The sequence below is a fragment of the Gymnoscopelus microlampas genome (genome assembly GCF_963454915.1).
Source record: "Gymnoscopelus microlampas genome assembly, chromosome: 18".
NCBI classification, from domain to species: Eukaryota; Metazoa; Chordata; class Actinopteri; order Myctophiformes; family Myctophidae; genus Gymnoscopelus; species Gymnoscopelus microlampas.
The window spans coordinates 11,601,122-11,618,170 of record NC_139955.1 but is presented as its reverse complement, the minus strand read 5'-3'; the positions used below and the strand labels follow the sequence as shown (position 1 = coordinate 11,618,170).

Here is a 17,049-nt window from a genome sequence, read left to right as displayed (position 1 = left end):
ACGGGTCCATTTGGTTCAATTCGCACAACTCTACTGTCTACATCGTTGGCTGCTAAATAAATAATACGCACTCCAAGTGGCGATTGGTTGGACGGCTCTCGAGATGAGATATGCAAATGGTAGGCAGATTTGAGGAATGTATAAATAGATGGCTTTACCTGCACTTGTATCCTATCCTTGTATGTCATTACACACACATACATGTGAAGTCATCTAAACCAGTGGTGTAAAGTAACTAAGTACATGTACTGAAGTACTGTACTTGAGTACAATGTTGAGGTATTTTTTACTTTACTGGAGTATTTCCAATGTTCAATACTTTTAACTTCTACCCCACTACATCTCGACATTCTGCACATTGAGTACTTTTACTTTTGGTACTTTAAGTACATTTTGATACCAATACTTTTGTACTGTTACTCGAGTATGTTTTGAATTCCGGACTTTTACTTGTAACAGTGTATTTCTACATTGCAGTATTGATACTTTTACTTAAGTAAAACATGTGAGTACTTTTACCACCCCTGTGCAAATGACTTGAGGAATGTATAAATAGATAAATTGCTTTACCTGGACGTGTATCCTATCCTTGTATGTCATTAGACATACATGTGAGTGGTGAATTCATCTAAACTCAGCTCACCAAAGTATTAAGTCTGAATATTTCGATATTTAATTCATAGCGTCCAATGGCCAATTTTCAATAACACAGGAAAAGACTACTTTCAATAACAAACAAACCCCTGAATTAATTAATACCGTGAATAATTCATGTTTTCATATTGCTTAACATATTATGGAGATCACTGACCCAAGTTCATAGTTTACCCACTGTTTTAATTTCATATTAACGAGTGCCTACTGTAAGTAAAACGATTCATTAAAACCGAGGAGTTTAATTGGACTAACTTTTTCAAGTGGCGCAAATCACATTTCCCAATGTTATCTGACTTAATTCAAAAAGCCGAGCTGCAAACAGAATTTAATCTGTAATTTGTTTTCAGAAGTCGCAAACATCATTATGTAGAAATACATCTCAAGTGGAATAGAAAGCCATTTTAATCACCACTCTGCAATAACAAATGACCAGACATGCTAGCATGTTTTCTACAGAATGAGAGGAAAACGAAAGGAAAATATTAATATTAATACTATAAATTCTGACATAAATACAGTCAAATCCTCAGTGTTAAAGCTGCAAGCCAGAATTGATGCTAATTAATAACCCATCATTTTAACCAATCTGTGTGGTAGAGTATATTAATACACTATAATTAGTACATCTCCAGTGGTTGGAGGTGGTCTTCCATTCCAGACATTTAGACCGTGGTGTCAAGGCGGGACACCTCCTGTTTGACGAGTAGTACTGCCTGAAGCCCATAAGCCCAATATCAGACACGAAGCTTACGGACTGCCGCTTAAACATTGAGGATTTGACTATGTACTCTGTCTGTTGCTCGTCTCTCCAGAGACAAGTGTTGTCCCCGCAGGCATTTGGAAAGAGATGTCCTTTGCCGTGTTTGTTTGGTCTAACACCGGTTTGTTGTTCCCTTCCCACAATGCAGCGGCCTGTACAGCAACAGATCATTATTGTATTGTTAAGTGTTTTTAAGGGAAGCAGGAGTGTTTGATAGGACATAAAGTAGTTAAGTGTGTGTGTGTGTGTGTGTGTGTGTGTGTGTGTGTGTGTGTGTGTGCGTGTGCGTGTGCGTGTGTGTTTTGTGTGTGTGGGGGGGGGGGGGGGTTCGGAGAGGGAGTTGTCGGAAAAAAATTGTTTGATCCATACTCTGGATCAGAAGGTGGTTGTAATGCACCAAAAAGCTGGATGCCAACCGCTGTGAAATAAAAAGAAGAAGAAGAAGACCGTTGAGAGGACTGTTCAGCTTCGGCAGCGGGGAATCGGTCCCCCCCAATCCTTCGATCCTTCACCTGTCTTTGAAAGACTTTGGAAAGTTTCCACAACCTGCCGCCTTGAGAAAGACTGCTCTATGACCAACTCAGTTCTTTAGTTTTGCTAAGTTATTTGAGTTCTGTTATGTGATTTGTGTTCAGCTTAGGTTTGTAGTTGTGTTCTGTTAGTTAGATTAGGTTTTCTTTATTGTCTATTTTTATAATTATTATTAATAAACAATGGCATTGATCCCAGGCTCCCCAGCACCACCCCAGCACCACCACCAGTGGGCTCTGCTTTCCATAGGGTTCCGTTTTCCCCTGTGGGGTTTGTTTTGATATGTATATATCTCCCTGCTCTTAAGTGGTTATCTTCTAAAGTGCTGATTAAGGAGTAATATATAGCAGAGCCTAAATGCCAAGATCAAATATAATATCTGTATTTACATGTCATGAATAAAATGTGTTCAATCTATTTGTGAGTTATCTGACCAAACTGATATTTAAAGGATTATGTAATGATCCCAGAAGGGATTTGTTTTTCTGTATTTGATCCAGCAGTGTGCTGCTCATCTAAGTAACCAGGGGAGCAGTTACAGAAACTATTTTGTACGTGTTTTGGGTATGTTATCACAGCAGAAAAAAATTGTATTTATTTATTTTTTACTTTGGAAAGAAACGTGAAAAAAAATCTACGGTTTTCCTTCTTTTCAAATAAAATGTTCACTATTCATTGTACGAATAGTAAAAAGGGCTTACTATAAGTGTCTTGCTCAGGGAAACTTAACACTCGCCGAGGATTGAACCCGGGACCTTCCGACTCTCTAACGGCCCCTCTGATTTGTGATATTATAGCTAAAGTACAGTATATCCTACTGTATTACTTACATTGATGTATCCACTGCACAGAGAAGATTGTTTTAGAGTTATTTATCTGTTTGGGGGTTTATATATTCTGTTACTCTGCTACTGCTACTACCGTAGAATGACTACATTTCTCCTCAGGGATAAATAAAATCTTATCTTCTAAATCTTTTCTCTTTTTTTTTTTTTACTTTGGCAGAAAGGTTTGTGTAGCTGTTGTTGCCTTTTAGTGCCAGTGAGCCAGGTTGTGACACATCAATGGTATCAGGCTACAGGCCTATTTCCTATTTCCTAATTTGGGTATTATTGTTTTTATATTTTCTATCGCCAAAAAGCATACATTTAGGTGTTACAATTCTGGATTTGACTTCATCACCACCCCCTTGCAACCTCCCCCCACCCAAAACACTTCTCACCCTATAGCGAAACAGCAATAACTTAACGGCACCTAGGGGCCAAGCTGTCTAGAAGAGGGTCTGTGTGTGTGTGTGTGTGTGTGTGTGTGTGTGTGTGTGTGTGTGTGTGTGTGTGTGTGTGTGTGTGTGTGTGTGTGTGTGAGCCCACAGCTATTCTCACAAACCACCTGGCCAACAAGCACCAGATTTCTTGTACACTCTGCCAGCAGTCCGTCCAAGTAAGTAAATCACGTGTGTGTGTGTTTGTAAATATTGTTCACATCTTATTTATAAATGCAAGAAATCAACTCGGTGTACGTATCACTGAGAACCCAAGGGTCCAATGTCCCGAGTCGGAATTCCGTCAAATTGGCGGTTGTCCAAAAACATTCATAAATCCACAAGTCAGTCAGTCAGTCAATCACAGTGTTCATTTAGACAGCAAATTCTGATTTAATCTTAGTCTTAGTCTTTTGAATAACACACCATTTAGTTTTAGTCCTATTTTAGTCGACTGATATCATCTACTGTATATGCTGATGTCATCTTCATGACATCACAGATCCACAGGGAAGCCACGCCGTTAATGGACCCCGCCTTGTTAAGAACAACAACGCTAGACTAGGCTGTCACTAAGACAATTTAACATTTCACATAAAGATGAGTATGTGTGATGTTATACAATATTTTAGAACATTTTAACCACTTTCAACTTGTCATCCCTATTTTGGGCATTCATTATAGGCCAAAACTGTCAAAATGTCCCAAAATTGTAAATGCCTTGTGAGCTTATAGACAAGCTATTTTTTTTAAACATTTCAAAGTATAAGATTAAGTGGTTAAATGGGAAATACACAAGGAAAACACACATTTTTAACCATGTAAGGAGGTGTACAATATTACTGCATAGTCTCTAGATAAGAGGGCATTTTTTTTTGTTTTTTTGTTATGAAGCCGGTGTGATCTACTAGTGCCAGAATAATTAGAATAATTATACAAACATATTATATTATAGTCAATAATGTATTCATAATCATTAAAGATAATATAATAATAATTGTATATTATTCATAAAGGTAAGATGCAGTACATTTTGTCTATCTGGGGAGAAAAGTGTTATGCACATCAAACACTATTGAAAAATAATTCATGGGACTTTTAAAATGCTGATGATAGCACATGATCCTGTTTCATATACAAATCGAATTTTCTCCACTTGCTATTAAAATTCAAGATTATGAAAGAGTTAGTTATAAAGAAGTTTATTTGAGAAAATGACACCACAGAATAAATTGCACTGCAATTGCATCACTGGAATTCAATTTGAAATGAAACAAATACTAAAAAAAAGAAATCCGTTCTGCAGAAAGATGCCATGAAATTAGCATGAAAATGCACCCTTGGGAAACATCAATAATGTCTTTCCACTCGTCCAAATGCAGCGGGCAAACGCACACAGGGCGTGATGTCCTTTGAAAATCCTCTGAAATCCCCTCACATCTCTGTGTCACTGTTCTCCAGGACAACTGAAACCTGTTGATGACGTCCACGATTCCATGCACTCCCGTTTTTAACCCATTAAGACCTGAGGCGATTCTTCAAAATCTTTTCTAAACCCTAACAGTTTTTTGAAAAAAATCTAATAAATCTAAAGAGACACAGATGCGTTCCAGGTCTTAATAACAAACAAACAAAGCCTATTCAGCTGAATACTTCCTCTATCTTGCCATCCTGAAATGAATTCTTGTGTTCGGTGAGAACGTGGCACGCACGATATGGGGGCTGCAGTGGTTGCATTAACCTAAACCGACCGGCTTTGTGAAAACAAGACCGCTGTGATTCCAGTTGAGATTTCAACTCAACTTCGCTCTTCTCTTTTTCAGCTCACGGACAGCTGGAAAAGTCTTGTCAGATGATTTGTGGTAGGGGTGTCACGATTCACTTACCTCACGATTCGATTCAAAATCGATTCCTAGGGTGCCGATTCGATTAAAATTGCGATTCTGCGATTAATTGATATTCGATTCGATTCTGCGATTTATTGCGATTTTCTAGGGTGCCGATTCGATTAAAATTGTGATTTTGCGATTAATTGATATTCGATTCTGCGATTTATTGCAATTTTCTACCCCAAATCACTTTGCTTTAATTATACTAGAACATTTTAATATAATATAAACCATGAAAAGTTGAATCATACACTTCAATGCAGCCAGATAATGTCAGGCAGTCTTTCTGACATTGATTTCAGACAAAGTGTCAGTGAAAAAGGTACTAACTTATAAAAAATAAATAAATAAATAAATAAATTCAAAAAATCGATTTTAATATTTTGAATCGATTTTTAAAATCGTGGCATTAAGAATCGCGATTTATTCATGAATCAATTTTTTTTGACAGGCCTAATTTGTGGTGTGTCAGAAAGTGTCCCTTTCCACTCGTAACAAATGAGGCAAATACATTTTCAATTATACATGACGAAAGAAATGGAAATGACTTGTGTCTTCCGTCTCTTGGCGTCCCTTCAGAGAAGTCATTCTCAGTGCCGTTGTTTTAGGACCATTGAAATGCTGCCAGGCAGGGCCACTGCTGGCCGTTTGGGTGCCCTAAGCATGGTCTTAAAGAAAAAATGCAGCAAGCAGTCTGGAATCCAGGCTACCTAATTGTAGTTGTGTTTTTAATCACTATTTAAATCGTATAATAATTCATAATTTAGTTATTATGAGGATCGGCGTGGCTCACTTTGGTGCCCCCTCGGCACTGTGGTGCCCTACGCACAGCGCGTGCTGGGCGTGTGCCCAGGTACAGTGTTGCCAGATTCTCTGAGAGAAACAAGCAACCAGGTCTAGGAAAACCAGCCCCAAAGAAGCGACTATGGGCCACATGTGCACTTTAACATATACATTAGCTATTTGAAAATAGCAGATCTACAAGCTCACAACGCGTCGCGATGCGACGCGTTGTGAGCTTGTAGATCGGCTATTTAAAAAAAAAACTTGCAGGGAAATTATAATAAGCAGATCTGGCAACCCTACCCAGGTACTGCTGCCAGGGTTCCTACAATATGGTATGTTAAATTTGCGTTGAGCTGCTCCCCTGATATGAGTCATTAGGGTTCACATTCAAGCCAGCAAGCGTGAGTGTGATTGGACGGTGGACAATCTGAATGGTTGTATTGAAATTGCTCTGCAATTGACTAAAAAGATCAAGATCCAAAGTCGAGATCGACTGGTTTCGATTCGTGAAAACATCGGTTGCCACCCATTCTAGATCAGGGTGATTCTAGATGCTCAATTCTAGATTGAGAAGATCAAAAACTAATCTTAACCCATTAAGACCTGGAACGCATCTGTGTCACTTTTTGGTTTGAGCTAAAAAGCATTATTTTACACTTTGGCTATTAAAAAATAGCAGTTATCTAGCTTGTACAGTAGATCTGCTAATTTTTTTTTATCGTGAAAACGTGTGCAAGTCTTTGAATATATATTGTTTTAAAGCGAACATTTGTAACTCAAATCTTTGCTTCAGGGGGTCCCTGGAACAAAAAAAAATTGAGATGGGGGTCAGCAGCCAAATATTCATTTTGGGGGTACTTGACATGAAAATCGGCTTCAGGTCTTAATGGGTTAAACGTCCACATACTGTATATTTATATAACTATAACTTAGCGTATGTGACTGGTGTGTATGCTGCTGCTGCTGTTGTTATTGTGTACTATAGACCAAACCCGGTGAAGGGCGCAGGCAAAAGTACCGGTAGTTGCAAACTTGGGGTTAATGCACGTCCTGTCGCGCGGTTTCTCCCCCGCGCGCGTCCCGTTGTGCCTCCCCCCCGTGGGTCCCGTCGCGGCACCCCCCGCAGTCACCCCTCCCCACGGGCAACCACTCCCCCCCCGTCGCGGAACCCCCCGGGTCCCGTCGCAAACACACACACACACACGCTCTCTCGCGCGAAACCTGGCAACGTTATCTCCCATTGTTTGACACATAGAGATTTGATGAAATTGAAAAACGGGCTTCACAGTTAAGTTCAGATGGTAATGGTCAATGGCTGTGTGCAAAATCAGAGCAATTGCTCCAGCCAGTGAGGAGAACCGGGCAGCGTCACCATGAGACGACTACAGAGACGACTACATACAGAGGTTAGTCAAATTATAGGAGGATATACAGTGTGTTGTATCTGTACATTCATTTATTTTTATTTCATTCCATTATTATTAGCCTACTGACTTTTTATTTTCTATTCTTGTTTTGTTTTTAATGATATGCTGCTGCAATGTCTAAAGAAGCCAATCAAAATGTTAAGGCCACATTGAACCTTGAAGTGAGCTTTATCAGAGGGGTCAGTGGACTCACCCACAGCTAAATGCACTGTGCATTTTGTATTCCATAACAAAGCCCTTTAACCCATTAAGACCGCAACGCATCTACTTTGGCTATTCAAAAATAGCAGATATACAAGCTCATAGCGCGGCACAGAGTGTGTGTGTGTGTGTGTGTGTGTGTGTGTGGAGGGGGGGGGGTCCCTGGAACAACATATTTTGAGATGGGGGTCCGCGGCCGAATATATAATTTTCGGGGTCCTTGACATGAAAATGTTTTGTTCCAGGGACCCTCCGAAGCAAAGATTTGAGTTAAAAATGTAGTTTAACAAATATATATATATTCACAAGATTTGCACAATATTTACTATAAACAAATCTACAAGCTCATAGCGTGGCACCGAGTGCGGCGTGCCGTCTCTGTAAATGACAGAGATGCGTTCCCGATTTGAATGGGTTAATCAAATCACCAGCCAGCATTTTCCTTCTGCTGGGTACACAGGGATCTGAGACTAGGGATTTGCTTGATTTTACCTGTCATTTCCTCTTTTGGTTCGCCTTCAAACGTGATCAGCCTCTCTTCACTAGAGCCAGTGTTTCATGGCATAATTTAGGCTGATGGGCCTGGTGCTCGTTGAAGGGAGGGAATGCAAATGTTTCAGTCCATTTCCTCTTTGAATTGCCGATTGTTCTGTGGCCACCTTTCTTTTACTGATGAACTTTGGACGTGCCATTTTGATCACTGATATTCTCAGATATTTTTACTTAAGTAAAAGTAGCAATACCACAATATAAAAATACTATTACAAGTAAAAGGCTGGTGGTGTTCAAAATGTTACTCGAGTGTAAGTACAAAAGTATTGGCATCAAAATATACTTAAAGTACCAAAAGTAAAAGTACTAAAATGTTTGAAAATAGCAGATCTACAAGCTCAAAACGCGTTGTGAGCTTGTAGATCTGCTATTTTCAAATAGCCTACAGTATGTATAAAATATGGCTACAATTGGTTAATGTATGTTCTATAATATAATAATTTATATAAATATTTAGCTCTGAGATGTAGTGGAGTAGAAGTACAAGTACTGAAAATTGGAAATACTCCAGTAGAGTAAAAATACCTCCAAATTGTACTTAAGTACAGTACTTGAGTAAATGTACTTAGTTACTTTACGCCGCTGCCCATCGTACACTTGTTTTGGAACAAAACCAAATCACACACAAAACGTATCATTTGCTATAATTTTCACAGAGTCCGGAGATAGCTGTGGCTCGGTCCGGATGCGGGCCGCGAACCGCCTATTGAAGATCACTGTAGTGTAGTGTGTAATGTTTAACACGGCACACTACTGTAAAGCTTTGATTGACAAGTACGAGGTAATAATGCAATAAATCACATCTCGGAGGTAACTTCCCTTTAACATCACCCGCTGAGGACAACGCTGGAGGCAATGAGAACAAAGGAGAGAGATGGTGGGGCAGAAGATGATGGAGTGGGGAGGTTGGATGGATGACTTCAAGGAAAATGGAAGAGAGAGAGAGAGAGAGACAGAGAGAGAGAGAGGGCAGATAACCCATTAAGGCCTGAGGTTCCGATTCTACAAAATATCTTCTAAATCCTAACAGTTTTTTTTTTTTTTTAAACTCATGTTGCTATGTCAGTGGTTCTCAAAGTTTTTCATGTCAAAAATATGTATTTGGCCACGGACCCCCATCTCAAAACATTTTGTTCTAGGGACCCCCAGAAGCAAAGATTTGAGTTAAAAATGTTCGCTTTAAAACAATATATATATATTCAAAGATTTGCACACATTTTCACGATTTTTCAAAAATAGCAGATCTACAAGCTTGTAGCGCGGCACTCGGTGCCGCGCTACGAGCTTGTATATCTGCTGTTTTTGAATAGCCAAAGTGTAAAATAATGCTTTTTTTTTTAGCTCAAATCAAGAAGTGACACAGATGCGTTGCAGGTCTTAATGGGATAAGGAAGGAGAAGGAGATGAGGACGGTCAAAAAGAGAAAGATGAATCGAGAAGGAAAGAAAACCCGCTATGAAGAGCAAGAGGTGTGGAATTAGAAGCGCCGGGCGATATGAGAGATGATCTCGTTGCGAAGCTACGTAATCCATTAAAAAAGTCACTCGAGGCGATGTCCCCCCTTAACAGTTGGTTACTTAGGTAGGGTGTGCTATATATAGCATCCCGTAGCCCAAAGACCAACAGATGTGCTTTGCAGAGCAGGCTTGCCGTTGACATTTCAGCGGCTGCTTTGGGGAGGGTGTGGGGGTGTTGCGGTGCACACACAGTCTGCGCACACACCTTTTACCCAGATGACACTAATGACAGGGCCAACGCTGTTTGTTATAAAAGCGTATAAAGGCTGAGTAACTGTTGAAACAGCCCCGACGCTCTGCCCGCCCGACACCGGGAAACACGTCTCCGGGAGACACGTGACCGCCCTGATGATGACTAACGACCGCCGATTGTTCTCTTTGAGGTTCGACGCACACACACACACACACACACACACACGCTGGTGTTACTACACTTGCGAGGACATGAACGACGTAGGATTTTATTTCCTCAGCCTTTTTTAACCCCCCAACCCTAAAGTACGAGTTATGCTTGGTTGTGCGCGGGCATCGCGTACAGGAAAATAGCGCCGTGAGCTTGTAGATCAGCTATATTCGGGGGCACACCGGCACACATCGAAGTATAAATCAGGCATAACTCTAAGCCTAATCCCTACACCTAACTTTTTAATGGCTATAATCGTAATCCCAACCTGAATGTTTTCCTAAGCGCAAGCCTAGCGCCCCATTTAAAGGAGACATCCGTTCATTTTTTGTGTTATATTTGATATGTGGCAAATCACTCACCAACGTAGAAATGCCCATTGAGTTACTCCACAAATCCCCCTGTCGACCCCCACCGTTGGCATAATAGGAGGCGCGAGCATAGCCCAAATTCGCCTATTTTAACAAATGCAAAGTCTGTTTTTTTTCTCCTAGCACTCATTGTGGAGCCCCATATCCTTACAGGCGATGAAAGTCCCGACAAGCTAACCGCTAATAACAGAACGAGCTAACGCTCGTTGCTTGTTTCTCTCCGGACCTGGCAACCTGGTGTTGCCAGGCAGAGAGATAAGCAGCCAGCGTTAGCTCGTTCTGTTATCTCTCTCTCTAACAACCATTCTGGAATTCTGCTATACTTGTGGGGACATTTGGCCCGCAGAAATATAATACTACAAGCACGGACACAGACACACACATGCACACACAAAGAAAACAAACAAAAATCATAGCGATGCCAGTCCCGCGGGGCTGTGAGCCCAGCGTGCGCGGCCACCGCTTGTCATCTTGGCGTAATGGTTATGAATGGCTAATGCTGCTTGTTAGCATGGTGGGCAGGGCGCGCGGGGGTCTGCCGGGGAGGCTGCGCGACACTAAGGCAGAAGGGGGGAGAGAGGCGAGAGTGTGTTTATTGATCACGGCGAACCCCGGCACAGCGGCGGGGGGGCAGCTGATGGGGTCCAGCTTCTCTCTTAACACCGCACATGACCTCCGCGGAGGCCATCCATCAGAGCGCGCGCTGGTCTATTTCTCCTGCCGTCACCGCCAGGGATGAGGGTCTTTTTTTTCCCCTCTTCTTTTTAATATAAGTTATAAGTGCGTGTGTGTGAGTCAGTGTGTCCGTGTCCGTCTTTGTGCGTGTGTGTGTGTGTGTGTGTGTGTGTGTGAGAGGGGGAAGTGTTTCGCAGCAGGTGAAGCTGGTTTGGGGCTGACCCAGTTTAGCTGTGGGAGAGAAATATCACCTCCACAGTGGAGAGGTAATTGGCTTCCTCTGACTGTCCCTCTGCCTCATTGTACACGGTAATAGGTAATTCACACAGGTCCTTTTAAGGCTGGTGTATGTGCGCGTGCGTGTGTGTGTGTGTGTGTGTGTGTGTGTGTGTGTGTGTGTGTGTGTGTGTGTGTGTGTGTGTGTGTGTGTGTGTGTGTGTGTGTGTGTGTGTGTGTGTGTGTGTGTGTGCGCGCGTGAACGTGCGTCTATTCCTGTGCGTCCATGCACGTGTTTTTGTTCATGTGTGTACATTAAAGGGAACATTCAGAGAATAGACTAAACTGAGCACAATTCAATATGTAAGGCCAAACAAAAGAAGCCATTTGGTAATACTTTATATAATTTTCTAAATCCGTTTGACAAAATGGTTTCAGACAACAGTTAATCACTGTCTCTCTCACGTGAAATCGAAACGGGGAAAACCATGAACTTCATTGAATTTATATCCTCGGGCGAACATTCTGATGACCATTACATACCATGCTTGTGTGTCTACGTGTTTACGTTGGGGAAGGTAGTTTTTTCCATAGATTTAACCACGAGGCAGCCACCACATTCAATACTCAAAACAGCAGTTCTGCCTATTTCCCAGTAACTCTGGGAAATAAGATACCTCGACTACGTTGCGGTCGGAGGGTCATTTTTTCCGCCCATAAATGTACCCACGAGGCAGCCACTGCATTACAACGCCGACATCGGCAGCTCTGCCTCAAAGTAACCCGGGGAAATAATATACCTCGACTCTTAAGGAAGTTCACGGCGAGCTACAGTACAACTGCTGTGTATTAAATGCTGTGGGTCAAAACAATGTATTTTTTTGCAGAATGAAAATACAGTTTTGCAATCAAAATTGTAAATATATAAATAATAGCATAAGCGACTAGAGTAGCAGCACCGTTTCATCATTTAGACGACTGGCTGTGCACATCCCTACACTTCACTTCTGTCAACCGTGCCTCATTACTACTCCATACTCCCTACATGGTCAGTGTTTAATTTAATTGTCCTAAAATGCCATCAGTGTTCACCCTGTAGACATAGACATTGTGCCTGTAGGGCTACTGCATGCGTGAGAGCAGCCAATTTACCAGGAAATGCTGCGTGTCATACAGCAGTTCTCCTGCTGAAACTCTGGTAATTGTACATTTAGGGGTCAAGGGTCTTTGCTCAGGGTCACTTCCGACAAATGGACTGGACACAACATGCCTAATGAGTGCTGTACCTGTCTGGTGAGTGCTATACCTGTCTCATTAAGACCTGAGGCCGATTCTACAAATGCCTTCTAAAATCAGTAGTTCTCACACTTTCAAGATTTTTCAAAAATGTCCAAAAATAGCAGATGTACAAGCTCACAGTGACGCGCTGTGAGCTTGTACATCTGCTTTGTTTGAATAGCCAACGCAAAAAAATCTAAAATGACAGATACTTTCCCGGTTTTAATGGGTTAATATTTTTTTCCTAATAATGTTTTTATGTTGTTTTCCGTTTTGTAAAACAACTTTGAGCACTCAGAAAAGCGCTCTATTCACCTGTTTCCTTGACTGTGTGTGTTTCACTTCCTGTCGATTTGATCCAATGAAATCCAATGAAACTGGACAGATGACCAATGATATCCAATGAAATCGACAGGAAGTGAAACACACACAGCCTTGGAAACAGGTGAATAAATTGTATGTATTATTGGGGTTTTCAAACAGTGGTCCGGGGACCACCAGTGGTCCTTGAGGGAGTTCCAGGGGGTCCCCAGCCAAATGATAGATAGGAACCAAATGGACCCTTATGGGTCTGTAACTCTGAGAGTGTACAAATGGAACCAAATGGACCCTAACGGGTCCATTTGGTTCCATTTGTACACTCTCAGAGTTAAATTAACATTGATTTTATAATAAAAATTGGGGTCCCAGAGATAGAAATGCCATTAAATGGGGGTCTGTAGTAGCCTAATGCATGTTAAACTGGGGGTCCTTGCAATTAATATGGTTGAGAATCACTGCTAGAGCCGTAAAAATTGTCTCTCATTGGGGGTCCCTGGCATATCCTTTCAAATGGGGGTCCCTGGGCTAATATTTGTCAATTTGGGGGTCCTTGACGCGAAAAAGGTTGAAAACCACTGTATTATTGTATCATTACTATGTATGTATTATTATTATTATTATTATGGTAATTGTACCAATGATATCCAATGAAATCAACAGGAAGTGAAACACACACAGCCTAGGAAACAGGTGAATAAATTGTATGTATTATTGTATTATTACTATGTATGTATGTATTATTATTATTATTATTAGACCTGTCTGATGGGTGGTACATATACCCGTCTGAACTGAAGTACACCTGGCTGACCGAGAGGACATACCTGGCTGTTGGGGCTGCTGGCCATAGTTGCTCTGGCGCTCGCGGTGGGACCCCAGGGTGAGGCGGAGCTCGTGGGTGTAGTCGGGGAGGGTCTCGCGGGAGGTGTAGGAGCGGTGGTGGGCACCGCGGCCGTCCTCGCTCTCGTCGGAGGAGCTGGTGTAGGACATCTCCATCTCGTGGCGTCCCTTGGACAGTGGCTGGTAAGGCTTGCTGTCCATCTCCTCCATGGCGTGGTCGGGGTCACCCTCTCTCTAGTCACTCAGCAAGACCACGGCATACAGCGCAGAGTCTGTGTGGGAGGGAGTACTCTAATTATTTACTTAAGTAATAGTACCAATACTGCACTATAAAAATACTCTGTTACCAGTAAAAGTCCAGAATTCAAAATTGACTTGAGTAAAAGTAGAAAAGTATTGGCATCAACATGTACTTAAAGTACCAAAAGTAAAAGTACTAAATATTTGAAAATAGCCTAGGTATAAAATAGGGCAAAAGTGGTAAATTTTATAATGTATTAATTTATATCTGAAAAGTAACTAGTAACTAAAGTTTTCAAATAATTGTAGTGGAGTAAAAGTACAATATTCAGAATCAGAATCCGTTTTATTGTCACATCACAGGTTTACAAGGTAAAAAAGTGGGTGAAATTTGTTTTTTTTACATCATTCCCATCGCAATGTTAATTTCCATAGAAAGAAGAGGGGGGGGGGAGAAGAAGAAGGGGGGGGGGGGGGGGTAAGTGGGAAGGAGATCAGACAAGAGAACAGCAGAAAGGCCAAACAATATTTGCCTCTGAGATGTAGTGGAGTAGAAGTAAAAGTACTGGAAATTGCAAATACTCAAGTAAAGTACAAATACCTCAAAATTAGGGATGGGTATTGGCAACAATCTCACGATACGATACGTATCACGATACTTGGGTCACGATACGATTATATTGCGATACGTATCACGATACTTGGGTCGTATCACGATATTGCGATATATTGCGATATATTGCGATATATTGCGAATATTGCGATATATTGCGATATATTGCGATATATACATATATCACAACTACATATTGTTTATATATACACTACATATTGGGTAGCTGCAGATCTGTGATAGGTTCTTTGAATGTTTTTCATAAAACCTGTATCTGAAAAAGCAAAAAATAAAATAAAAAATAAAATAAAATATCGCGATATATCGTGATATCGATAATATTGCCCATCCCTACTCAAAATTGTACTCAAGTACAGTACTTAAGTACATGTACTTAGTTACTTTCCACCACTGGTGGGAGGGAAGGAAGGGAGGGAGGAGAGAGAGAGAGAGAGGGAGACGGGGGAAGGCAAGGAGGAAGAAGGATGAGCAGGTGAAGAGCAAACAAAAGAAGCAGGGGATTGAGAGAGAGAGAGAGAGAGAGAGAGAGAGAGAGAGAAAGGGAGAGAAAGACGGGGGGGGGGGGGGGTAGAGGTCTGTTATTGAACACAGTGGAACAATTTGGCAACATCTGTTCGGTCCAATTACAGCGCACGTTTATAAATGGTGTTTGGCTCCTTTCATATTTCACAGCTTAAAGGTTAGTTTCAAATCAATATGAACGGCGGAGAATGTAACGCTACAGCACAAACGTACAAAAAACACAATCGTCGTGTTCTGACATGTCGGGAACAGAAATGGGCCAAAAATCAAGCGCGCCGCGCCTCTGTGTTCTGTCAGCTGTGATTTGGCTGCTTTTCACCGTCGTCCCGCGGTGAAAAGCAGCGTCGCCTCTCTCATATCTTAAGAGAGAATTACGGGCTAAAACGGCACGTTTTGTTGTGACAAAGCTCCCGCGTCTGTCACTCCAAGTACACTTTGTGAATCATCATCACGCTCTTAAGGGGCGATGAAACGCTATTAGACACAAGGCTTTATATGCGGGCGTCGACGTCCCTCCTCAAATAGGAGCGAAGATAAATCAGATCTTTCATTCAGTCCAACACGCTCTCACTCTCCTCTCTCTCTCTCTCAACCAACCACATCAAAATGTACTCTCTGATAACGCAGCCTGCACAGATTGCTTACATCCCCATAACTAATGATTGATCGGGGCGGCGATTAGCCCACAAGAGGGCCGATTAGAAAAGACTCCGTTCATATCAGTTCTCCTTCATAGTAGTGTGGTGCTGTGTGTGCCCGAGGCCTTTCTAGCCTATTTCCTGCAGATATAAAGCTTCTAAATGGAGCTTGAGAGGGTCATTGCTCATAGAGACAAAGTGCTATGGTATTGACCTCTTCGGGGAGTCCTGTAGTCCATATATCAAAGCCATTAGAGCGTGCCTGCTCAATACCTCAGAGATCTGCAGCGCGGGGTGATCACCACTAGTCTGATACAAGTTTACAGCTGACCTTTTCCACCACCGCAGTAATGCTTTTATTCCACCTGAAGGACTCCCTCCCCCCCCCCCCCACCAGCCCCCTGCGCTCAACCCCGCAACACCAACCAGCCGTCCAAACCCCCCCATTTCTAACCCACATTCGAGCGCACGCGAGCAACACATAACGGCAAGGTGCGCGTGATAATGAGCGCACGCACGCTCGACACACACACACACACACACACACACACACACGTTTGTATTACTATACTTGTGAGGACATCAACGCTTTAGGAAAGCGATTTTATGAATGTCATTTAAAAATACAAATATTTTGGCAGTTTTAACCGAAAGCCGAAAAACAGCAGATCTACAAGCTCACAACGCGTCGCGCTGCGACGCGTTGTGAGCTTGTAGATCGGCTGTTTTTCGGTGCATGACGCTTGCGCGTAACTAAAGTATAAATCATGTTTATAACTCTTAATTCCAATCCATAAACCTAACCTCTAAATGTCTAATCCTGACCTGAATGTTTTTCTGATCGTAAACGTATCTCTAGAAATGTTTTTTTTTAACTATAAAACAACCATATACATTCATTGTGAGGACCAGGAAAACGGTCCTCACAATGTAGATTTCTTCAAATTCTACTATACTTGGTCCTCGCAAGTATAGTAATACAAACACACACACACACACACACACACACACACACACACACTCCCAGACACCCCGCTGTGTCCTGATAGCTAACACTGGAATAAAAAGGCCCCAATTCCCCTCCCACTCGTCCTCCCACACAGCCCATCGCTCCCTGCAGCAAACGGCGATCTATAAAACCTTCCGCGATCCTTTCTCCTGTTCCCACCGTCCCCCATCCCTCCCTCCCTCCCTCCCTCCCTCCGTCCGTCCGTCCGTCCGTCCGTCCGTCCGCTCTACACTGGCCCGCGTCCTTTGCGGCGCTTCTCGTCCTCTCTCAGCTCGTCTCCGTGGTGATAACGGGGTGAGGCTAGAACGGTAATAATAATAC

The 17,049-nt window shown here is 42.1% G+C and overlaps 1 protein-coding gene across 1 annotated transcript in view; it reads right to left on the bottom strand.

The window, feature by feature from the left end:
- tenm1 (teneurin transmembrane protein 1) overlaps positions 1 to 13,895 on the bottom strand; it is a gene marked incomplete at its 5' end in the record, with an annotated part of 403,177 nt that extends 389,282 nt beyond the window's left edge. Inside the window, 1 exon segment of the mRNA XM_084041664.1 lies at positions 13,670 to 13,895. Within this exon segment, the coding sequence (XP_083897790.1) occupies positions 13,670 to 13,895 (226 nt within the window).
- Between the last annotated feature and the right edge of the window lie 3,154 nt (positions 13,896 to 17,049).